This window comes from Ambystoma mexicanum, chromosome 7q, assembly GCF_040938575.1.
Source record: "Ambystoma mexicanum isolate Mex_15411 chromosome 7q, UKY_AmexF1_1, whole genome shotgun sequence".
Classification (NCBI taxonomy): Eukaryota; Metazoa; Chordata; class Amphibia; order Caudata; family Ambystomatidae; genus Ambystoma; species Ambystoma mexicanum.
The window spans coordinates 530,847,878-530,872,427 of record NC_090941.1 but is presented as its reverse complement, the minus strand read 5'-3'; the positions used below and the strand labels follow the sequence as shown (position 1 = coordinate 530,872,427).

Sequence of the window (24,550 nt, the reverse complement as noted above, 5' to 3'; positions counted from 1 at the left end):
TGGGAGCGTGCTCAGGGATCTGGGGGGCAGTAATTCGGCCTTCTGGGCAGGAGCGTGGTCGTCTGTGTGTTTTGGCATGGCCAGCTTGATACGGAGTGATTTGGCACGTGAAAATCTTGCAGGTCTGCGTGTAATTCGAGGAAAGGCACTTAGCGTGTAAGCGCGTCTGTGACGTGATGCGCGCGGACGTTTCCCTCGTGACGTGGGCATAGTGGCTCATGGCACGTGAAAAAACTGCACGTCTGCGTGTGAATGCGTGTAATCCAAGGAAAGGGCCTACGCGTATGTGACGTGACAAGCGCGGGCGTTTCCCTCAACACGGGTGCATGTTCATCGTACGTGTCCAAAAACTGCACGTCCGAGTGTCAGCTCGTGTAATTGGAGGAAAGGGCCTTAGGGCGTACACGCGTAAGTGATGTTGTACGTGTGGGCCGCTTTAAAGGGTACGTGTAGGACCCCATATCCTTGTACGTGCTTTTCGTGGAGAGCGAGTGGGTGAATTCTGTACTTCTTGTCGGTTCACGCGTGATTACTTCACAGCGTTTCAATTTCGTACTCCATGTTACCTCTGACAGCATTCATTTTTTTTGTTGGGCCCGTTTCCTCAAACAGCATTCACTTCTTTTGTCCTGTCTCCTCAGACAGCGTACAATTCTTCTTTTGACAGGGGTGTTGCCAACGCGCACACGCGTGTCTTTTTCACGTTCTTTTTCCAGACAGATGGTGAGTCGCACACGTATTTACCAACTGTGCTTGCCCTGTGTGTCGCGTACCCCTTCAGAGGTCATTGTAGGCTGCGTGTAACACGCGTACGCTTATTTTTGTGTTCCTGGGTGCCACAGCGTAGTGCCGGTTTATTTTTCCACGCACGTAGTCTACGAGGGGTTGCGTGCACGTTATTTTTTGTTTTCGGGGTGCCTGTGCGTTGCGTGACCCGTCATCTTCCCTCAGGGGTCACAGACAGCCTTGCTAGAGCACCAGGGTACAATTTCCATCTAGTACCCTAACCTTTAACCCCCAATTGCCCAGGACAATCGTTTACTGCTACTCCCATACACACCACAACATCAGCGCCATGGTTGGGAGGCGACCAAGTGGTAAGGGAGGCAAAGGTGGCGGACCTCCAAAAGGCAGGCGTGGTGGGCACGGTAGGGGACGTGGCCAGGATTTGCAGGGTGCCCCTAGACCCCCATGTCTGGAGGACCAATCAGGGACACCCATGCCCCCCCCATGGTTGTGGGAAACGTAGCTGACGCCATCCCAGCTCAGCCCTTGTTGGACCAGCTCAATGTGGCACCTGAACTGGCACAGGATGACTCCCAGGCTGACTTCCAGGTCAGCAAGTCTAAGCCACCTGTGGTGGTGCAATTTGGTGTCACCAGGCCATGTGGATCTGGGGCAGCAATGTCATCTGCTGCCCCAAGTAGGCAGGGTGGGGAGGCTGCAGGGGCAGCTGCAGCTCTATCCACCCCAGCTCTTAGTCTCCCAGCCGGGACAGTGTCGGTCCAGGTCCATCAAACCGACGTTGCCCCTGCCAACATCACACTTCAGCCAATGCCTGCACCAAGACCTATGGTCATTGTGCATTTGCACACTCCTAGTACCCAGTCCACCGGCGCTTCTGCCCCTACTGACCAGAGTGGCGTAAGCCACTCAGACTCCGCTCCACCTTTGAAAAAGAGGAGGAAGGGTGCTCTGGCACTACAGGCTGAGACCCCAGACACGGCTACACACTCCGGCACATCAAGGAAGTCTAGCTTTAATGACGCCGAACTTTATGCACTTGTGGCCTATGTGTCGGCACATATCCGCGAAATGGTGGTGACTGCAGGGTGCAAGACCACACCTGGTCAACGTAGGGCACACTGGCAGACCATCGCGGACCGCATAAGTGCCCTTGGATTTGTGAGGCGCACAGTTATGATTGCTACAAGCGGTGGAATGACCTGAAACGCAGAGCAAAGAACAAGCTGGCCTCTAATCATGCCGCTACTCTGGTGACTGGCCTTGGGTCTCCACCAGAGGACAACAAACTCACTGAACATGAGTCTGTTGCAGGGACCTTCGTCACAGAGGAACAGATCCAAGGCGTGGGAGACCTACCTGATTACGACGCTTTGTCCGGTGAGTGTCCATGCATGTGTGTGTAATCCATGTGTATGTTGTTAGGGTGACGGGTTCTGATTGAGTGCCAGGTGAGGGTGTGTAATCCTGAGTATTATGGGTCACCCATGTGCTTCCTCCAACACATTCACAAGCCTTTGATTTGGGTATGACAGTATCCCTTCTGCCCACAGTAGGCAATTAGCCCCACATTACTGCTTTTGCCTTTGAACTATCATCTTGCAACAACATTGTTCTGATTTTTTCTGTGTTCATTCAGGCTGATTGTTTAGATCATCCCATTTTTCATATGCTTTTTTAATCCCTAATGCCACATATGTGACATGCTTCTGTCAGTGTTTACACCCCACATTGTGCCACATTAGTTACCTGGTTATGTGAATGATTAGACCATTTAGGGCGAGTGAGTATTGGACTGCTGAAATTTATTTTTAGGGCCTGTTTGCATGTGGAACATGATTGGACCAACCATTGATGTGTACATCTGCCTACAATCACTGTATTATTGTACACTGGATGTGTTGCAGTGTGTGGCACATGCATATTTTGCAACACTATTCTGCATTAATCTTCTCATCATGTCCATGTGACATGGATGTGTGACAGTACTCATTCACTGACATATCGCTGTAATTGTCTAATTTACCATGGCTATGCTACATGACATCTGTGTGCTGGCATGTGTCATGTATGTGTATTGGACATGCCACTCACAGGCTGATGTGTGATGCCAGTGCTACACAACATGCTGTGAATGTGTTGCTTTTCCATCTTGGTGTCCTCATTGTCTGCCTTTTTGACTCCCCTTCAAACTCATTGACAGTGCATGCATGCCAGGGTTATAGTCATGTGGGACATGTGTAAACCATGTACAGGATCTCGGTCTTGTCAGGCCTACGTGTGTGCTTATGCCTGTTTCCATTTCTTGTATTTCATGTTTTTGCAGGTGACAACGCACTTGATGCTGGTGAGGTTCAGGAGATGGTGCAGACCCAGGAGGATTCTCAGCCACGACCAAGCACCAGTGGGGGACGTGGTGTGGTGGTGGGTAAAAACACTTTGGTACTGCAGATCATACTGTCGAGGGGTGTCTCTGGGTGCAGCTCCCCAGACCGCTATTCAGGTGCTGAGTCGGATGATGAGACTTATGTGCTGTCGCAGGTCAGTGCTTCTGGCAGGGATTCTGTTCTGTCCAACCCACCTGCACCAGGGGTAGAACCCTCTATGGGGATGTAAGTGTTGGTAGGTCCGCCTTTGGCGGTTACGGATGCAGGGTCACACTCCACAGCATCTGATCCTGTTCCTGGACCAGCAGATCAGAGGGGGAATGCAGTCCTGCAGCCTCAGGCAGTGCCAGCACAGCAAGGTGCAGATCGCCTTGCCCCGAACAGGTGTGGTGGCCGCCGACGCGGTGGCCGTGCGCCACCAGGCAATACTGTATGGGAAAACTCCATGTACGGTATGGCAACCCAACAGGCAGCATCAGTAGAAATGATGGCTCAGGCAATGGAGAGCGTGGCCACTTACATTATCCCCCCTGAAAGGCAGATGGAGCAACAACAGCAGGCAACAGACTCCATTTGCCAATCACACAGGGAAGACATTTTGGTGTCCAACAGGGACCGACGGGCGGCACTGGACACTCTGCACGAATCCATATCAATAGAGTCACAGGGCCACAGGGAAGCCCTTAGGGTAGAACTCCATAACCTCAGGCAGAGTCTGCTTGAACTTGAGGCTTCCCGAAATGTTAGGGCAGAACAGCAGCTGGAGCAGCTCACACGTTCGCTCTCAGCTGAGCTGCAGGCAACACGTGAGGAGATCCGGGCATCACGCGAGGCCATGCATGCAGAAGTGCAGGCAACCCGTGAGGTGCTGCATGGGGATCTCCGCACTTTAATCCTCCAGAATCAGACCTTCCAGACCCGCATGCTTGCTGCCATGGAGGACCATACCAGGGCTTTGCGTGGGCTGCCTCCCATAGTACCACCATCTCCTGATGTTGCAGCAGAGGGTGAAGAGAGCGACAGCAGTTCTCCCACAATGGCAAAGCCGTACAGACCATGACCCCATGGAGGTATTTTTTTTTTCCGCAACATCCACGCAGGTGGGTGTTGGTGTGCACCCTGTCTTTGAACCTCCTGAGTGGCCTCCCCTCCCGGTCCCCCACATGGCCATTTTTTTATTTTATTTTTAATTTGTTTACAGTGTGTTGCCTTGTGTGGCTCCCGTGGGCATCCACTGTATTCCGGCTGGGCACATGCAGGCTTGTCCCAAGTTTGGGTTAGATGCTTGGGTTCGTGACACACACACCCCCCCTGCTTCCCGTTTCCATGGGCTTGCAAAGGGTGTGACCAAGTGACAGTGACTTACACAGTGACATTGGGCTCCCATGAGCTGTGTGGGCTGTCTGTAGTCAATACTGTGTGGACATCCCTAGAGGGTATTGTTCTATTGTACACTGCATGGTGTATTGATAAGTGCTTGTACATCCATGTCTTCCTCCTAATTTGCAGGTTCCTTCCTCATGTCTTCACAAGGCCGTCTCCTTTGCAGATGGAGTTCATGTTGAATGCAGTACACTGATACATTTGCGTGTCAGCAACACTCTACAGTTGGAAGGTGTCGATGTGCTGGCTTATTCAGGTTGTAAGACTACCACTACTTTGACTTAGTACTGTCAAGTTTTTGCAATGTTTCATGGTGTGTTGCTGTATTGTGTTGGTGGTATTTGTTCATGTGTGCTGTCTGTTATTGATTACTGAGAGCATATTGTCTGTGGGCAGTTTCCATTTGGGACAGTGCACTTTGTGACACTTGTGTCAGGTCTTGTTTATTGCTTTGTTTGCTTTCACATTACATGACATGCCATGGTGTGTTGGGTGGCGGAGCTGGGGAGGGGTTGGGTGACATGGCGCTGTTTTCATGTTGTATTTTGCAAAGGGGTAATCAATTTAGCAGCATAGATGTATATCTTATAATGACACAGCATTGGTGGTGTTTCGGTAGGTAGGGATGCACACAATTTAACACTTCCAGGTGACCAATCTCAGGCTTGTATGGTTGTGAGAGTTGACTGTCCCTTATGTCATCATCATTGATTGTCAGCTGGTACGTGCCAGGGCTGTGTGCACTCCACAGGGGTGTGATTTTAGGTGAAGTAATTAGCCACCAGCTGCGTACGGGCTGCCTCACCACGTGCCCTTTCCCCTCCCATGCGCAGCGGCCGTGCATGTGGTTGGGGATGTGGGGGCACTACCATGTCCACCCGGAGGCCCCGGTGTGTTGCAACGTTGTGCAGGACACATGCTGCCACTATGATCCTGCACACTACTGGGGGAGCGTAAAGCAGCTGCCCACCAGAGCGGTCAAGGGAGCGAAAGCATGACTTGAGCACTCCGAATGTGCGCTCCACTATTCCTCGGGTTGCAATATGGGCTGTTTTGTATCTTACCTCGGGTGGTGTGGTGGGGTTCCGAATTGGCTTCATCATGTGGGTGCTCAGAGGGTAGGCACTGTCCCCTGGGGAGGTGGTGATGGGTATCATTAGTGGGATTGTGACATTACTCAGTATCTGACATGCATGCATGTGCAGTGGCATTTATGCTCACCAAGCAGCCATGTATCACCATGCCGCCCAGCTTCTAGGTCCTGGTTTAGGGTCGACATTCTGTAAATGGAACTGTCATGGGTGGACCCTGGATAGTTGGCATATACTGAGGTGATGATTCTCTTGGCATCACATACTACCTGCATGTTGATGGAATGCCAGTGCTTGTGGTTTCTATAGATGTGCTCCATAGCCCTGGGTAGGACGTAGAGCCACAAAGGTGCAATCAATGGCACCTAGCACTTTGGGGAATTGTGCCAACCCGTAGAAATCCTGGACGGTAGCCTGCCTTTCTGCAGGTGTTCTGGGCAGGAATATGTGCCTGCGGACTGATGGGCGTGCAGTCATGATGACCATCACCTGGAGTAGGCAGAGTGACTGCGTGGCCTGTGACACCCCCCCACTATTGCACTTGTCCGCTGAAATGATCCAGTGGCAGAGAAGTGCAGTACATTAAGCACCTTTTCCAGGGGGCTCAGTGCTTGGGAGCACAGGGTGGGTGATGTGAGGTCATCCTCCCACTCACTCACCAGGTCGAGTATTATGTGAGGTGGAAACCTGTACCTCCCATACACCTGGTCATCAGGCATCCCAAAAAGGCTGGTTCTGGGGGTAAAAATTCTGGGCCTGACTATCCTCCTCCTCCTCCTCCTGCGGTATCCCACGACCACTGCTGCAAGGAACAGCATATTCATCTTAGCGTCTGAGCTTGTTTGCTGTTTGCGTGCACTTTTATGCTGCGCGGGCCCACGTACGCCTGCTTCCTGCTGGCGTACGTGTTTCCGGATTAGCGCGTCTTTTTTGGCGCACACATTAGCCCTGTTCGATTCCATGAATACGTGTTGTAGGCGCGCGTGTGGGTGTTACGCACATTTGCCTCCTGTACTTCCCCCGTGACGCCCACATTTTCACGCGTTGTTCCCCATTCCGCGTGTTACGCCCCGTGTTACGCCTACTTTTGTTGTGTGCGCTGCGCTATGTGCGCTTTCGCTGTGCGCGTAGCGCACGCTGTTTGAAGACGTGTGCGCCAGCGTGCGCCACGCAGGATTTTGGCGCACATCCATGGATTTACACGCGCACGGTCTTCCATGAATCACTGTGCGTGGGTTTCGCTGCGATTTTCGCACTTGCGCTGCGATTCGCACGCTTGCGCAGACATTTTCAGCGCACATTAATTCCATGAATCGGCCTGTATTTATTTTTGCCAATCATTTAAACATGACTAGCACATTCTTAAAGGCAATTCCCTGTATTACAGGTCCGTGTCTGTATCCACAGACTACGCCACCATTTTGAAGTACTGCTTTACCTACCTCGGAAATTTCCCCCATTTCGCCACAGGTAACCTGCTTTAATATACTTCACATGTAAATGAGCATCAAATTCCCCCCGAAACTAAAATTACGTTATTTACATTAATTGCAGGATTCTGCATTTAACAACGTGGCAACCATCACTCCACAAAGCGAAGGAATGTGACCTGAGAGGCCAAATGTTAGCACTAAGATGCTCAAAGGACAATGATGTATAAAAGTATTTACAGTTCCTTCTCTGATCAAGAGATTTAGGATAAACTACTCCTGAAGAAGAGAGTTATTCTCTCGAAACGCGTTGAGCTCCCTGTCTAATGTTTCACATTTTGTGTTAATTTGAAATTGAATATGCTGATCAATGGTGATAATCTGCATCTTGTGTACATAAAGTTTTTAAAACCTTTTTTGTAAAATCTTTCTGAATTTCTAAATCTGTAATTGTGTGGAAATGGTATATTTCCAAACCTTTAATTCTGCACATTAATAGTGTGCACCCAATACTTTTCTACTTTCACACAAGCATAAAAGACCTGTATGAAACCAATACAACTATTATGCAAAAAAAGCACTGTTTGAATATGGTTTTCTTGAAATAAATTTGAACATTTCTTAAAAATCTATACAGAAATGTATACTAATATTTATGTAAATCTGTTCCTGTTTTTTCTTAAAAAAATCACTAATGTGCATCTAACCAACAGAACTAAACGAATCTTGATTGGTACTATTTACCAGTACAAACAGGTGTGCAGGGGACGGGAGGACTCATGATCTATGAGTTCACCATTTTCCTAGTCATCTTTCTTTGACTTGTGATACCATAGTCATTCTTTTCTCCCCGCACCCTTAACTTACATTTACTACTAGGGAGCCTTGTGCTCCAAACGTTAAAAAAACTACTGATTCTGAAGAAAATCTAAACATATGGTGTGCATGTACTCTTTTTTGTTGTTGTTTGTTTTCCTCAATAGTTTGACCTTAAGGACAACCTTATCCTTGTCAAATGTAGTAAACAGAGGTTTACAGAATAATGCCTGCAACTCACTCACGTTTATGACTGATGTTATCGCTACTAACAAAATAGTTTTGTAAGTTAGCAACCTTAAAGGGCAGGAATGGAGAGACTCAAAAGGAGCACATATCAAAAACTTTAAAACAAAATTAAGGTCCCAAGTTGTTGGAAAGGTGTAGGAGAAAACACATTTGTGTGTCCTTTAAGAAATTGAGTTATTAAGGATATTTTGAAGTAGGATGCCACTTCCGAGGTGCGCTTGAATATGGAAAGCGCTGCTAGATAACTCTTGAGTGTTCCAATCTGGAGCCCCAGATCTGCCAAATGTAGTAAAAACGTTAACACCATAGGTGTATCGCATTGAAAAGGGTGAACATCTTTCTCCATACACCAGCTGCAGGACTTGTTCCAATGGCAGCGGTATAAGGATTTTGTTGCTGGACTTCTGGCTGATAGCAAAATCTCCATTATGTCATCCGGGAGGTCCCAATACTTGTGTCTCAGCTTGTCAGAAACCATGCGTGAAGGCTGAGTGTCTTGACCTCTGGATGGAGTACCCAACCCTCCTCTCGCGAGAGAAGTTCCTCTCTTTGTGGAAGACGTATTGTAGGGCAGATGGACATGTCCAGAAGGTCTGGGTACCACATCCTCCTGGCCCAATCCGGAACAATTAGGATCATGGACTTCCCGAACTTTCTCAACCTCCTGATCACGTGAGGAATGATGGTGACTGGAGGAAACGCGTACAGGATTGGAAACTTCCAGTCCACTACGAACGCATTCCCTAGAGCTCCTCTAGGAGGAAATTCCCTGGAGCAAAACAGATCGCACTTCCGGTTGACACTGGTTGCAAACAGATCCACTTGAGGGGTTCCCCAAAGGGCAAAGATCTCTTGGAGGACTTCCTGAGCTAGTTCCCACTCGTGGAAGACTGTGCTCTGCCTGCTCAGAGCGTTCGCCGGCGTGTACTTCTCTCCGGCTAGGTGAACTGCTGATGGGGAGATTCCTTCTTTAATTGCCCAGAGCCAGAGCTGCATTGCCTCTCTGCACAGTGGTAGTGAGCCTATGCCTCCTCTCTTGTTGAGATAGTACATGGCCACTGTGTTTTCCATCATTATCAGGACATTCTTTCCCTGTGCAGAGGGCAGAAAGGCCTTCAACGCTAGTCTGATTGCCCTCAGCTCCAAAAGATTGATATGTAGTTTGTACTCCGATGGAGAGCAACGAGCGCTGATTGTCAGATCCTTGGCATGGGCTCCCCAGCACGTGAGGCGTCCGTCACTACCGTTATCTCCGGCCATGGTTCCCAAAAGGGTTCTCCCTTCAGAATGTTGTCCTCGCAGACCCCCCACAGAAGGTCCTGTGTAACTCTGTTCGGAACCTTAAGAAGGTCTGACATCCTGCCTGAGAATTAGGACCATTGAGTCCTGAGAGCTCATTGGAGGGATATCAGTCTCAGGCGAGCCTCTGGCACCATGAAAATGCAGGATCCCATGAGACTGAGCAACATCAAAAAGTCGAAGGCCGGAAGATGATGGGCACTCTGAAACTCTGCAAAATGTGTTGAGCCCTCACCTTGGGTTGCAAGGCTTTTCTCACAGATGCATCCAGGACCGCTCCAATGAACTGGAGTTTCTGAGATGGTATCATGTGGGACTTCTTGTAACTGAGAGAGAAGCCCAGTCTGTGGAGGGAGTGGAAAGTGATACTGAGATGTTCCTGGGTCTGTTCTGGTGAACGTGCCCTGATCAACCAATCGTCTGAGTAGTGTGAGACATGGATCCCATTTGCCTGAGACTCGCTGCCAACACCGCCATCAGCTTGGTGAAAACCCTCGGGCAGTGGTCAGCCCGAATGGCAGAACTCGAAACTGATCATGAAAACCGCCAACCGCGATCCTCAGGTACTTCCGGTGCTTGTGATGGATGGGAACATGAAAGTAAGCATCCTGAAGGCCCAATGATACCATCCAATACTGGAGCTGGAGAGCCTGTAGGATCTGAGAAAGTGTGACCATCTTGAACTTGTCCTTCCTGAGGAACTTCTTGGACTTGAGATACTTGAAGATGGGTCTCAGTCCTCCGTCCTTCTTGGGGATTAGGAAATAGGGAGGATACCATCCTTTGTTCCTCTCCATCACAGGTACTGGTTCTACAGCACCTTTCTCTAGCAGGGTTAACTTTTCCTGCAACAGGAATGTCCCTGGAACATTTAGCGAATGGCTTCCCGCTTGATGATCATGAGGTCTCTGTATGAAGGGGAGGCAGTAACCTCTGGCTACTGTTTCCAGTTCTCATGCATCCAGAGTAATACCTCACCATTCTTTCAGATGCTGTGACAGTCTGCCTCCCACCTGGGAGTCGTGAGTCAAGACCTCAGAGAGGTTTTGAGGTGGCTGAAGCAGCTGCTGATGCTAAAGACGCTGCTGCTTGGGCGGGCTTTGTACCTCTCCCTCGTCCACCACGAGGAAATCTTCTTTGTCCTCTTTGACCAGCCTGTCCCTTCGCTCTTCCAACTGAGGAGTAGTAGCGAAAGGACCTACCTCCTCCAAGATGATCCGCTGGGGTGAAAAGGCTGAACTGCCTGATGGTGGCACCTATGGACTTGGCTGCCGTCTTTGAGGTCTGCATCTTCTCAAGGCTTTCGTTAGCCTTATTACCAAATAAGTGCTAGCCGTCAAAAGGCATGTTGAGGAGTCCTGATTGTACTTCAGGTGCAAACCCCGACTTCCTCAACCATGCAAATCTGCCTATGACAGTGCTTGCCGCCATGGCCTTCTGATGCTATCAGCAATGTCCAGACCTGATTGCAGAGACTCACACATGGCCTTGTTGCCATCCCTTATCAGGTTAAAGAAGCCGTCTCTTTCCTCACCTTCAGGGATGTGATCAGCCGCCATTGCTATGCAGTCCCACAGGGTGAATGTGAATTTTGCAAGAGCACATGTAGAGTTAGCAGACTTTAAAGCCATGTTGCTAGCAGAAAAGACTTTATTTGCCCTTGAGTCAACGCATTTGTCATCCCTATCAGGGGGTATGGTTGGATACGCAGCTTGCTTAGAGGCGAATGTAGCTGCTTGCACTACTAGACTTTCCGGAGTCAGATGTATTGACAGGAAGCTTGGGTCGCTACTGGATGGTCTGTATTTTTTTGTGAGATTTTTATTTACTGCAGGGCTGGCGGGAACCCTTTGTTTTGTGAGATTTTTATTTACTGCAGGGCTTGCTGAAGCCCCTTTTTTGGAGTGCCACATAGAATGGTAGTATAGGGTCATATTGAGGACCTTTGTTTAATATGTCTGTAAGGTCTTCCTGCTCAGATGAAGGAGTTGGCCTACTCCATCCTAAGAACTCTACAACTCTGGACATGAGGCTTCTGTATTTTGTTTCCCAAAATATAGCTCTGGGGAGGTGCCTACCCCACTAGCTGACTGTAGGCTGTCATATAGCTACCTAACCCTGGTCTCTTCGGAATGGAAGCATTCAGGGACATTAGTATCTTTATGAATACCAGGGATATCCAATTGAAGACCACTTGGAGGGGTTTGATTTGAAGTTTCATAGCCCTCATATATTGGGGTTAAGGATCTGAAAAAAATCCTTTTTATGTACAGGTTTAAAAACCTTTTACTGACTTTGAGGCAAAGGCGTTGAATAATGCACAGTCAGAGCCAATGTTTTTTTCATCAACGTCAATGGAGTTGACGTCCGTGGCGTCACTGGTATTGATGCTTTGTCCTTGGACTTGTACTTCGAGGGACTCCAACCTCGACTCAAACAGTTTCTTTGCCGATTTCTTGCATCGTCGAGTACTCGAAGACTCGGAGAAGTCTTAGGCTTATGACCCGGGCTCGAGGGAATGCAGGGTTTTGCCTTGGCTTCATGCTGGTCATCGACTGTAGTATGGTCACTTTTCTTATGTTTCGAGGAGGACGGGGCCCGTTCCTCAAAGATTTTACATATGTTCTTTCTAAAGAGTTCCCACTCATCTTTGGAGGAGGATTTAGTCAGGCAGACTACGCTCCTTTCCTCTGTCCTCTGAGGAAGAAAAAGAAGAGGGTGATCTATGAGTGTATGCTCCTCGAGGGGGATTTTTTTAAAAAACTTTTTTATGAGGAGATGAATCTCTTGACTTGTGCGATGACCCACATTTTGAACTAGTGGACAGGGATTTGGGACAATCCTACCCACTGACAGTTTAGCTTTTTGCTCTTTTAAGGCCTTACCTGTCATTGACTGACAGGATCGACAGTCAGTGGTTTTGTGCTCGACGCCCAGGCATCAGATGTATATTTTATGCAGGTCGGTGATGGACATTTTGGCACCGCAATCTAGGAACTTTTGGAAGCCTGTCTTCGGAGTAGTAGGAGGCGAAGACAAGGCCATCTCGAAACGTTTTAGTGGGAAACTGAAGTGTGCCGTAATTCTCGATGCCATCGCATTCGCTGAAAAACTGAACTGAAGCCAACGGGCGCTGCGCATGGTATATGTACTCGGCGATGACGTAAGCCGAGATGGAGGCCCTCGAGGGCATCAGGTTGACCGTCTCGACACACATCGCCTTCTGCCGAGAAGAAAAAAGATTCCAAAGCAGCTGAAGCTGAAAACAAAGATATCATAAGATGAGGAATACGTTGGAGGACACAATCCATTCGAAGATCATTTTATCAAGTATTTTGTGGTTTGTCTTATGTTAAAAAAAATCCAACACAAACGCTTTTCTGCAACAGTTCCTAAAACATGGCTTGAAATTAATGGAGCTGTTTCACTCCTGCATAGGAGCGCCGGCTTTCAAGCTACGTTTGGCTCCTCAGGTCAACTGATGCTATACAAACAGACCTATGTGAAATTAACTGTGTGTGTGTTTGTGAATGTACATAAATGAGCATTAGGACACATCTACAAGGCATTTAAGCATTGTGGTCATATGTTAGGAACAAAAAGATATAGTTTGCATCTTACATGGGAGTTACATTCGTGGCCCACTATAGAGTAGCTCCTGGTTTCCCGCATGCAGCTCCTGCCACTGGTTGATGCCAGGAAGCAAGGAGCTGCTTTTAACACCGCCTAATCCAATATTTATTTCAATCCAAGACGATTTAGGGGTACAATCCCAGAGAAAAATCTAAAGAAGGCATACAGGACATGATCAGTGCTGCGCTTCACTGCACCTATCCAGTGGGGTTTGCAAAGAGCACTTGCAATTCATGGCGAGGGGGAAGCGATGCCCCTATAAAAAGTACTGCTCTGGTAATATTGCATGCTTCCCAAACAACAATATATGGGACTTGTAAACAACCCACCTTCAGGCCATTTACCTGAATATACGAAGCATTCATCTCTTCAGCCAAGCTTAGAAAAGTTATCTGAAAAATAATAATTGTAATTTTAAAGAAAAAGGTTAATAGATAGGCATGCTTGCAATATATGGCACAGTTCAACTTTAACTGTAATCTCATGTCGAGACTAGAAAGTCCGATTATTGTCACGTACCCGCTTTATTATATGCATCGATAGAAGAATAACAAACTATATCCAATAATCGACAAGCAGAATGTGCATACATGACAAAGGGGCAAACATGTCAATGCTGTTCCCTTGCAGGGCCCAGGATTTTGCTCACCATGTTTGCCGACTTGCAATAAAACTACACTCTGGGTGCACATGTGGATTACACTTTGCTATGTAAATCTTTTATGTTACAATATTTTAATACTGCTCACCTCACCGCCCCCAAGACCATGGTCTATGTGATGAAAAGCAAACGGGGGCACGGCGCACAGGACAGTGCAGAGAGGGAGCGTGACGTACAATAAAATAGACGCACATAGGTCACAGCAGGAGTGGAGCAAGCGTAAAGGTGATTAACAGTGATAGCTATGGTGTACGTATAGCTTTCAGGGTTTGAACCAGAAAAAAAGATAATGAAAAGGACCAAGACAGGTCCTTGTTTGATAACTCACTTTACAGTGGCGGTTCATGAAGGAATGTGTTCTTGGTATTATCTTCCAGTTATGGATGCGTGAAAGCCTCGAGATGTGTTCAAGAGTGCCCCCGAGTTGCATGGGCGTAACCCCAAATGTCCATATCAAATTCCCTCTTCAGGAGCACTTAAAAGGATCTGAGCCCCCTGGCAGAGGTGTAGGAGGCAAGAGTTTGCTCTGCAGATCAGATGCTTTGCTAAGCAGAGAGTGGGGGGTAGATCTCACTCCTTAAGTTCCAGAAGCTCCTCAAGCTTTTCTCTTCTTCTGCCCTCTCCTCCTCCCCTGCTTACACCCATGTCTGCCTCAGTGAGTGGCTGCCTGGTTCCCTCTGAGTTCTACAGGGCACCAGGCCCCCCACCGCTCAGTCCACCCCCCTCCTCGCACTTAGCATGTGGACCCCCCCCGTACCCCATGCATTCCCTGGCACTTGACCTCCTGGCCTCCCGTTAGCACTCGTCTAGCAGCTGTGCCCCCCCCTTCTCCACCCCTCGCTTTCACTTGGAATCTCTCCTCTTACCTAGCACATCCCTTCCAACCCTAGCACTTTGAATTTTGCACAGACCGGCACTCCCTCCCACCCCCTTGGACTTAGTGTTACTGCACTTGCACGATCCGAATGCCACAAGGCCTAGAAGGACCGTTATTGTTATCTTTCTCCCTTGTCACCCCCCGCACCTGTGTTTTGTCTTGTGGCGCCTTGAAACACCATTGTTGTATAGGCTCCTTACAAATATCCCAAAAATAAATAAATAGTTGGGGGACACAAAAAATATAACATAGCGGGTGACTGTCACTTGTATGCAAGTAAAATGGTCTGACCTTTAGCCTATAACGGGGAATTCTACTGAACATGCAGATCCATGATGCAGAGTTACACAAACGTTGGTGCAATGGTTGATTATCTGAAACACGCCGCCCCGCCCCGTCTCCGCCTCGCCCAATCTGGGCTTCCCATGCATGCTTTCTCAGTAGCCAGTAATAGAAGAGATATGTTAGAAAAGGTGGAGAACTGACATGTTTAAAGGTATCTATCCAGTGGGCGCTGGTATCGCCTGGAGGAAAGGTGGAGAACCCGTCAGCAATGAGATCTTTGCATGCTCATCCCACGCCGATTGAGGTATAGAGAGGGCCTTGATCTCTGGGGTCCTAGAAAATGTAACATCCTATGTCCTTTGGTTTGTAAGGGAAGCAAAGCATGAAACCTTTAAGCCCAGTCGTTCATTGTATGCGGTTGTGCCGACAAGTCCAGACATCAAACCATAATGGTTGTGTACTGACCTTACTCGAGTATGCAAGCGGCTCAGGATGGATGGAATTACCACCTGTGTTTTCAGTCTGCCTGACTACGAGTTCTTAAACCCTTAAGAGGGGGGATACCTCTGGCATATGCATGGCAGTATTACTGCCAGACAAAGGACAGCATTACCACTACTGGTAAGATCTTCATTCTCCAATGACCTCCTATGGGACTTTAAAACCAGGACTTCATTCTAGAATGGCCACCGAAGAAGCAGCAGCTTGGCTTGAGAGAGCAGCTCTTGCCCACCACCCTGCTGACCATTGGATTATTCTATTAGTGCAGCTGTGATGTCTGGCAAAAAAAAAAAGATTGAAACTCCTGAGAACCCTACCTCAAAGATACCTAAACAGATCAATGATGACCCTAGTGAGGAGACCCCTTACAGCTCTGACATCTTCAAACCTCAGAACCAAGTGGCAAATGGTGTTCTGGATGTTAAGGCTGCCCTTTCAGATCTGATTGGGAAAGTGAACAATCTGGCGACGCGTGTAACCGAGGTGGAAGGCAGAACCTCAGGTTTGGAAAGGGAGGCTTCTGGTAGTTATAGGGCATACCAGGAACTGAGAGATGACCTAAACAGGCTTCAACTACGGAATATGAACTTGGAAATCCTGGCAAGGAATAACACTCTACACCTTATTGGTGTTTCTGAGAAACCGGATTCTAGCCTAATTGATCCTGTACTCCATATACTGCAAGACTGTTAGCCTGATTGTGGCTTGCTAAGAAGTGACCTGGATGTGGTGTTGAGAGCGGGCAAACTAGAAACAGGTAAGCCAAGACAGATAATTGTATCCTTTCTTAAATCTGCAGTGAAGGAGAATATTTTACATAATGTCAGGCGCTTGGGAACATTATCCTGTGTCATGCATGCTGGACGCTACGCTCGTAGGACAGCTAGACCGTTCTACTCCAAATGGAGGCTATTCGATACGTTACCGGGAAAACGACGTTTGCACTTTTCACGTCGCTAACTTCACGTGACTTTTGCTTCGTCACGTGAACTACGGTATTACGTATTTAAGCAGCGTAGTAACTTCACTCGCTGCTTCTGATCGTCTCTATTGGCGTTGTGTAGCTGAACCTCTGATCTACATCCTGGCTGAATCCTACAGCTACTTTTGGGCCTTCGATAGCGTGTGTTCCGCCACACGCTGATTCCTGGAGCTATCCCTTCGCGTGATAATTCACACGCGTTCTCGGTCTCCAAGCGCGGCTGGCCAAGGCTGCGTGAATCCTGCCCGCGTGTAAAATCCACACGCGCTCTTTGTCTTCAAGTGCGGCTGGCCAAGGCTGCGTGAATCCTGCCCGCGTGTAAAATCCACATGCGCTCTTTGTCTTCAAGTGCGGCTGGCCAAGGCTGCGTGAATCCTGCCCGCGTGTAAAATCCACACGCGCTCTTTGTCTTCACACGCGGCTGGCCAAGGCTGCGTGAAACCTGCCCGCGTGTAAAATCCACACGCGCTCTTTGTCTTCACACGCGGCTGGCCAAGGCTGCGTGAAACCTGCCCGCGTGTAAAATCCACACGCGCTCTTTGTCTTCAAGTGCGGCTGGCCAAGGCTGCGTGAATCCTGCCCGCGTGTAAAATCCACACGCGCTCTTTGTCTTCACACGCGGCTGGCCAAGGCTGCGTGAATCCTGCCCGCGTGTAAAATCCACACGCGCTCTTCGTCTACACACGCGGCTGGCCAAGGCTGCGTGAATCCTGACCGCGTGTACAATCCACACGCGCACGTTGTCTTCACACGCGGCTGGCCCAGGCTGCGCGAATCCTGCCCGCGTGTAAATCCACACGCGCACGTTGTCTTCAAACGCTATTTTCTTCTAACTCCTGCATCTGTGGAATTAACAGAAGGATTGATCCCTGAAGTGGGAAGGAAGCCTTTCAAGGATTATTGGAAGTGACTTTGAACTGAACTTTGGACGCTATCCTGTGGTGAATTCAACCCGTATCTAGCGTGAGCCTCGTTCCGTTCGGGATAAGTCTCCCTTACTAATTTTCCCTTCCCTGTCGTTTGTTCTTCATTTCAAATCCATCAAGAAACTTCTGGATTATTCTACCCAGAGATACAGGTCAGTGTGATCATTCCTGTCATTATCTAATTCATCATACTCAGGTTGGAGCAGTTATTCATGATACTTTAACTTGTCCTAGGCTGGATTACTATACCTTACCCACGCCCTTTCCAGTGATCCATCGCTCTGTCTGTTTTATCAGCCAGAGGGTTGTATCATTTGGAAGGTCTTTGTTGACTTCACGACTATCAAATCGGGTGAACAGGGATCCGGAAGACCCTACCTCCTGTATCCTTTTGAGTATTGTATCCTTTTCAGTTGATACTTTGGTACATTCTGACATCCTGGCACGGTGACCCAATAACATTTTTCCCTAAAGAGGTGGCGACCAAAAGAATGGCTTTTGGGGAAGCAAAATGCTTGGCTAAGGAACATGGAATTAAGGTTTCTCTTCTGAATCCTGCAACTCTGAAACTGTATCTACCGGACGGTATAAAGATCACTGAGACCCCTGCCCAGGCTTGCGACTCGCTTAAAAGATGCCCTGCTACTTCGAAGAACTAGTGGAGTTTTGTTATGCAATTACGACCTGCATATATCAAAAAACTTTTCCTCCTTTGCATGATATCCCTCCACTAGGCGCGCAATTGCATGCAGATTGTTTCTCACTTGTTTCTGTGCTCCATTTTACTGTACAGGCCATTTTATCCTGGTTTCCGCTTTGTGACGTGAAAAATTCCGAAACCACCTTTGTATTCATTTTAGTTTCCTATTAGAGGAATGGACATAGAATGTAATGTTTGGCGTTACTGTGAAACGCAACGTTGGTCCGATTGATATAAGGGTTCGGAGGTCATAGAGATTTGGAAAAATAAGGCTGTGTGACTACCATGGATGCACAGGTTTATCAGAGGTACAATTTTATGTCCTCGGGCAGTGTGGAGGGACATGATGGACGGGGAGGGGTGCTTGGCGGGGCCTTGAGGTGTCTGTACAGGATCATGGGGATGAACTTGTGTCAGATGTATCCCTAACTACAGTGTGTTTTCGCTATTGTCTGCTTTCCGGAACCTTGTGTTTATGAGAATAGCTACACTGGGACACTGCAATTTTCAATGCGAATGCCTGCGTTGATTTGGCCTTGCGTGTAATGGGTTGGGTTGCCCATGGTTTGCAGGGGGGTTTTCTTGGACAACCGCAATGGGCTCAGGTAGGGGATCACTGTTTGCCTGGAGTATTGTTTTAAAATCACAGTATGTTTGGTGCCTTTAATACTTAACAAAAGCACGTTTAGAAACTCAGCTCCTCTTTTTGCACCTGGAAACAAATTGGACATTGTTCTGCCCGGGGCAACGGACCTCCTGGGCTGTACATAATCGAGTTGGCCATTAAAGTTTTATGGTTATTTAGTGTATCTGTGATACAATCTCGAGTGTTTGAGATTAGTACTTGTCTTTGTACGTGTGAAGCTAATTAACTTGGTGCATTACAGGAACAACAATGTTAGGTCCACAGACAATTATTGCATACAGTTTGGCAGATTAGGTGGTTAAGTCGTTATTGACGCTTCTATATGCAGAAGCTCTTAGAAAACTCACTCTGGTGTGAAGCGAAACAGAGCCTTAAAAACAGGTGCTTTTGTCTGGGCCTGAGGCCTCATGACTCTCTGCTGCCTTGTCTTGACCATGTGAAGTAATTAAGCCCTGGGATTGGGTAACGCAGCCTCTGTGTCTTATTTTTAACTGTATCTGCCCATGTGAAGAAATGCTGGATGCTCTCTATTCTTAGCTACTGGTCCTTGTGACTGAAATGGGACTATATTACTGAATTGTTAGTTTACATTTCCGGTGTGAATTTGCGGTGTAGATTATTTTCTGCATAGCCATGTATGAGTCTTAGGGCCGAGGTGGGGAACCGTGCAAATTATTGTAATATGGTACAATGTGATTTTATTCATTTATTTATTTGTATAGCGCTAAAGCCCGCGGGAATCAGAGCGTGTTCCAATAAGGCAGGACATGTTCGGACATAAAACGGGACAACGAAAATCACAAATATAAGTCAGTTCTGTGGGGTGCTAGGGTTAGTGGTCTGGTTGGGTACTTATTTGAATAGCAGGGTCTTTAGTTTCTTTCTGAATTGTATGTGATTCAATTCCAATCTCAGCGCCGTAGGTAGTTCATTCCATGTAAGAATGCTTCTGCCTGAAAAGGCCTTGCTGAGACCGTTCCGCTTTTTGGCTGGAATAGTTTGGAGGAGGCCTTTGTCAGATGATCTTAGGTTTCTGGTTGGTTCATGCCAATTGAATAGTTTTTTTAGATATGCTGGGGCTTTGCCATATAGGCATCGATGGACCATAGTTAGGGACTTGAATGTGATTCTCTCCTCAATAGCCAGCCAGTGCAGATCTCTTCTGTCGCTCGTAATGTGCTCCCTTCTTGGCTTGCCTGTGATAGCCCTGATGGCATTGTTTTCTATCACCTGACATTGCTTCAGGCATTTGCTGCTTGCCCCAAGGAGCGGGGAATAGCCATAGTCAAGTCTGGAGAGTATTGTAGCTCTGGTTATTGTGGCGCTATTCTTCTGGTTAAGTAGGGGACTGATTGATTTTTTTAAGTAGTTTTCGGTAATACTGGCAGTTTCTTTTCAAGTATGTTGTATGGGCCTCAGCACCTAGTGAAGCCTGCAAGTAAACTCCAATTGTCTTCACTTTTTCTGATATTGGTATTTGAGCGTTTTTGATACTGAGGGAGGAGTATGATGGGTTTAGTTTTTTTCTGGCATGTGCTGATCCAAAAACCATTAGTTCTGTTTTGGTACCATTAAGGCACATCCAGTTGTCCTTCATCCAGCCTTCAATGATGTTATAATGAGGATTAGGTTTTGGATACACAACTCCACTTTCTAATTGTGCCTCTCTATACAATAACCATATATTCAGATTTCATTTACATTCTGCAATTCCGAGACTGTATACTGGCGTGATTAGATCTCTTCTTGGTGGGGACTGTAGAACATGATCCAACGACCAGCGTTGAGTGTTGGAAGCAATTACAGTTGATATTTTGTTGAGATTTAAATGTCAGATGTATAATCATCAGGTGGGTGGTGGTATTTGTAATTATTTTTTAAAGTTTCTTTTTGGCAATATTGTGCTCTCAAACTGCTCTGTTTCTGATTGGTGGGTAATTTTTTTGTAACTACCAACTCGTTTTTCTGGTTACCCATGCCGCGTTTGGGCTTGGTGTTTCCCCTTCCTTTTTGTGTTCCTATAGTTTATACTATTTTTATATTAATAGTGCATTCGAGCTTGACATCCACCAATGAGCTCTAGATCTGTGAATCATTTGAAAATGGTTTCATGGAATGTGAATGGAATGAACAATGCTGCGAAACAAGCCAAAGTATTGTCTTGCTTAAGGTCTATGTCCTGTGATGTTGCATTTCTTCAGAGACCCACCTCACTGACGATGAGGCAAGTAAACTCATGCGGAGCTGCGTGGGTCAGACTTACTTTTCAACATTGTCATCTAACAATAGGGGTGTCTCAATACTACTTTTAAAAAACCTACAGTTAAAGGTCTTGTCCATCAAGACTGATAAGTAAGGGAGGATTGACTCCGTCACCGTTAAGATACAAGGCTCTGTGATATTACTATGTAGTATATATGCACCCTACACAGACGATCCCCATTTTTTCCATGAGCTTGCACAACTTATCCAAAACTGTAATGTTGATTCTATTATCCTAGCGGGAGACTTTAATATGGTATTAGATCTGTTACTTGACCGCTCCAACAGAGATAGTTTGAGAATACCAAAAAAGAGTAAGAGATCACTTGAAAGTGTGATAGATGAACTACACCTAGCAGATATCTGGCGTCTAGAGGATCCATCTGAAAGCGATTACAATTTTCACTATGCTTGTCATGATGTTTACTCATGTATTGATATCTTCTTGACCTCGGGCGTGTAACACCAAGCTGCTATAACTAGGAATCATCAGTGTTTCTGATCACGCCCCAATATAATTGTGCCTCTCTTTGCAATACACTTTAACTAAATCCTTCAGGTGGCGAATGAATATGACTGTGTTACAGAACAAGCGCATTAAAGGGGAGATTTTGCAGCAGGTTGAGGATTTTATTGCACTTAATAGATCAGATGATATTGGCGTGTCAACTGTGTGGGAGGCAATGAAGTCCTATATGCGAGGTGTTTTGATCGTACAACGTTCTTTCAACGCCAGATTTTTTAAAGCATTCGACTTCAACGTGCACTAATGTTCATCACATTTTTTAGGGGGGGGAAAGGGTTTGGGGGTTAGGGAATAGGTAAAATAGGTGGCAAAGGAAGGGCTTGCGGGAGAACCACTCCCTAAAAAAATGTTTTAAAATAAACTTGATAAACATTTCCACGTTGAAATGCCAGGCTTTGAAAATTCCACCGATGAAATGACATGGAACTGTTTTGATATCCAAAACAGGAAGTTACAGGAGAATGAAAAGAAAGAGAATTGAAGAGACTGGAGAAGCCAAAATACTGGAAAAACAATACGCAATGTGTCAAGACCAAGATGTGAGATCTAAACTGAGGAAAAAGAAATACAAACTAAACAAAATAAGATCTGACCAGATTGAATACGCCTTATTCAGATGTAAAATTAATTATTTTGAAAATGGAGAAATGGCTGGTAGGTTACTTGCACATAGACTGAAGGTTGCCGAAAGTGACCGAAGCATTACGGCGATAAAAGATACATCTGGCATCAGAGAAACATAAATTAAATATTTAAAGGGAACTATGAAGAATTCTTAATTTGCAGACAAAATACAATTAAAACCTTTCTAGACTGTGTGGAAGTTCCTTGCCTGACGAATGACCAAGCCATATCCTTGGAGAATACTATAACATTAGAGGACGTTCACCAGGCAGTCTCAATGCTTCAAGTAGGCAAAACACCTGGTTCTGATGGCCTACCAGTTGAATTCTATTGAATCCTACCTGATTGGGCCCTACAGCTACTCTGTGAAGTATATTCCTCATCATTTGAAACAGGATTCCTACCTGATACTATGCGGCATGCCTTGGTGTATGTTCTGACAAAGACAGACAAATCCCTGACCAGATGTGCGAATTACAGACCAATTAGTCTGATCAATACAGATTGTAAGCTTCTGGCAAAGATATTGGCCAAAAGATTAGAGCCTGCTGTGCCATCGCTAGTACATGATAACGAAGTGGGCTTCGTGACAGGAAGATCAGTGGCAGATAATATGAGGCGCTACTCTTGGCTATTGATAGTGGAAGCAAACAGATATGCCCTGCTGCAGTGGTCTCTCTTGCTGCAGAGAAAACCTTTGATCGAGTTGAATGGCCCTTCCTATTTGGATGTTTGGAGAGAATGGGATTCGGACAAAACTTTAGAAGGTGGGTAAGGCTTTTATACACAAACACCCAAACTAGTTTACTCACAAATGGCTTGATTTCTGATCAGTTTATGCTAAACACGGGTACTAGACACGGATGCCCTCTTTCCCCGCTACTGTTCATTCTGACAATGGAGCCCTTAGCAGTGATTCTGAGATCCAATGTTAATATACATGCAATTGAAGAAGGCGTATGTAAAAACATAATTTGGCTCTATACAAATGGTTTACTGGTGTTCCTACATGACCCAAGTTCTGGCATTCCACATTTAATGGATGATATCCAGCGCTTCTCTGAAATATCTGGTTCCATGGTGAATTGGACCAAATCTGAGATTCTCCTGATTAACAACACATGTATGAAGCACACATGTAGCCATTTTAAATTTACTTGGTTCCCTGGGAAAATGAAATACCTAGGAATATGGATTGGTCCGGAGCTGAAGAGACTGCCTCAAATGAACTTCGACCAAATAATTCCCAGACTTAAATGTGACTTGGATGGATGGGCACTCTTGAAACTATCGTTGTGGGGCAAAATTAACTGCATGAAAATTAACATGGCACCAAGAGTTAACTACATCCTCTCGATGCTCCCCATCATGATACCCAAAGACACAATCATACAAAAGTTCCTATGGGACGGCAAGCCTTTGAGGCTAGCTCTATGGAAAATGCAGCACCCACTGAAACAAGGGGATATGAATCTGCCGAACCTCTCCGACTATCATCTTGCGTTTACTGCTATACATCTTTGTCAGACCGTAGGATCAGAGTAAGATCTTCTGAATGACACTGTGGCGGTGAGTAATAGTGTCTCCCACATGGCACCTAAGGCCTTGCTGACGACGGTGAGTAGACCATCTCGAATCCAGAAACCACCGACACCCTTCATGCGAGAGTGTTGGCGCAGCATGTCGGGCTGAATAGGAAGCAACCCATTCCTGTTCCAGGACGCTTGTATTTGGCTAAATCCGGCTTTAACCTGCCAAGGGAAAGTACTTTTCTGGCCATCCTGGTTCTTGGGAGGAATCAGATATATCAAAGATTTAATTGATGATGGGAAATAGATCCCCTTTGCATGTCTACACTGTGACTTTGATTTAAATTAATTAGTGTAGTGAATGATCAATGTTGGAAGTGCAATAAGTTGAGGGGTAATTTGAGTTATTTACTCTGGACTTGCAAAAAAAAAAACAAGCGACTTCTGGGACGGGGTCCGTGAGAGGTTGGGCCTGGTCTTAAGCTGCACTATTGCAATGAATGCATCAATCTTAATTCTTGGAGATGTGTCTCCATTAGAGGACACCATTTTGTTAGAAAGTCTGGCTACTCCGGGGTTCTATGGTTGCAAAATAAATTTTCCTGAGGGCATGGAAATCTTCTGCTTCCTTCTGTATTGAAGAGTAGGTGGAAGAGTTGTTAACCCTATCAACATATGAGAGAGCTATTTATAAGCAGTTGGGAGACAGTAAAACATTTACAGACCTATGGGGATCTTTCCTAGATACTTATGGCTAATGTTCTAATTAAGTAACCTATGTTTAGTACTGTGCGCTTGTATTTGATAAACCACACCCTTTTTTTTTCTTTTTTTTCCCCTTTTCTTTACTCCCTCTATTTCTTTATATTAGTTGTCCATTTTGGTGTATACACATTGAGCCTATTGTTTCTTGATTGCTCATGTATACATCTATATTCACTATGTAGATTTTAAGGATGTATACGGTTTGGGCGTGGCACAATTGTTTGCAGCCGAATT

At 46.5% G+C, this 24,550-nt stretch overlaps 1 protein-coding gene across 3 annotated transcripts in view; it reads right to left on the bottom strand.

Moving 5' to 3' along the window:
- AKAP11 (A-kinase anchoring protein 11) overlaps nt 1–24,550 on the bottom strand; it is a 555,220-nt gene that overhangs the window by 385,268 nt on the left and 145,402 nt on the right. For 2 of the 3 annotated variants that reach the window (XM_069640774.1, XM_069640772.1), the window contains exon 4: nt 13,377–13,424. The exons of the other annotated variant lie outside the window; for it this stretch is intronic. In XM_069640774.1, coding sequence (XP_069496875.1) covers nt 13,377–13,424 — 48 coding nt within the window. The remainder of the gene's footprint in view (nt 1–13,376; nt 13,425–24,550) is intronic. 3 annotated transcript variants of the gene reach the window in all.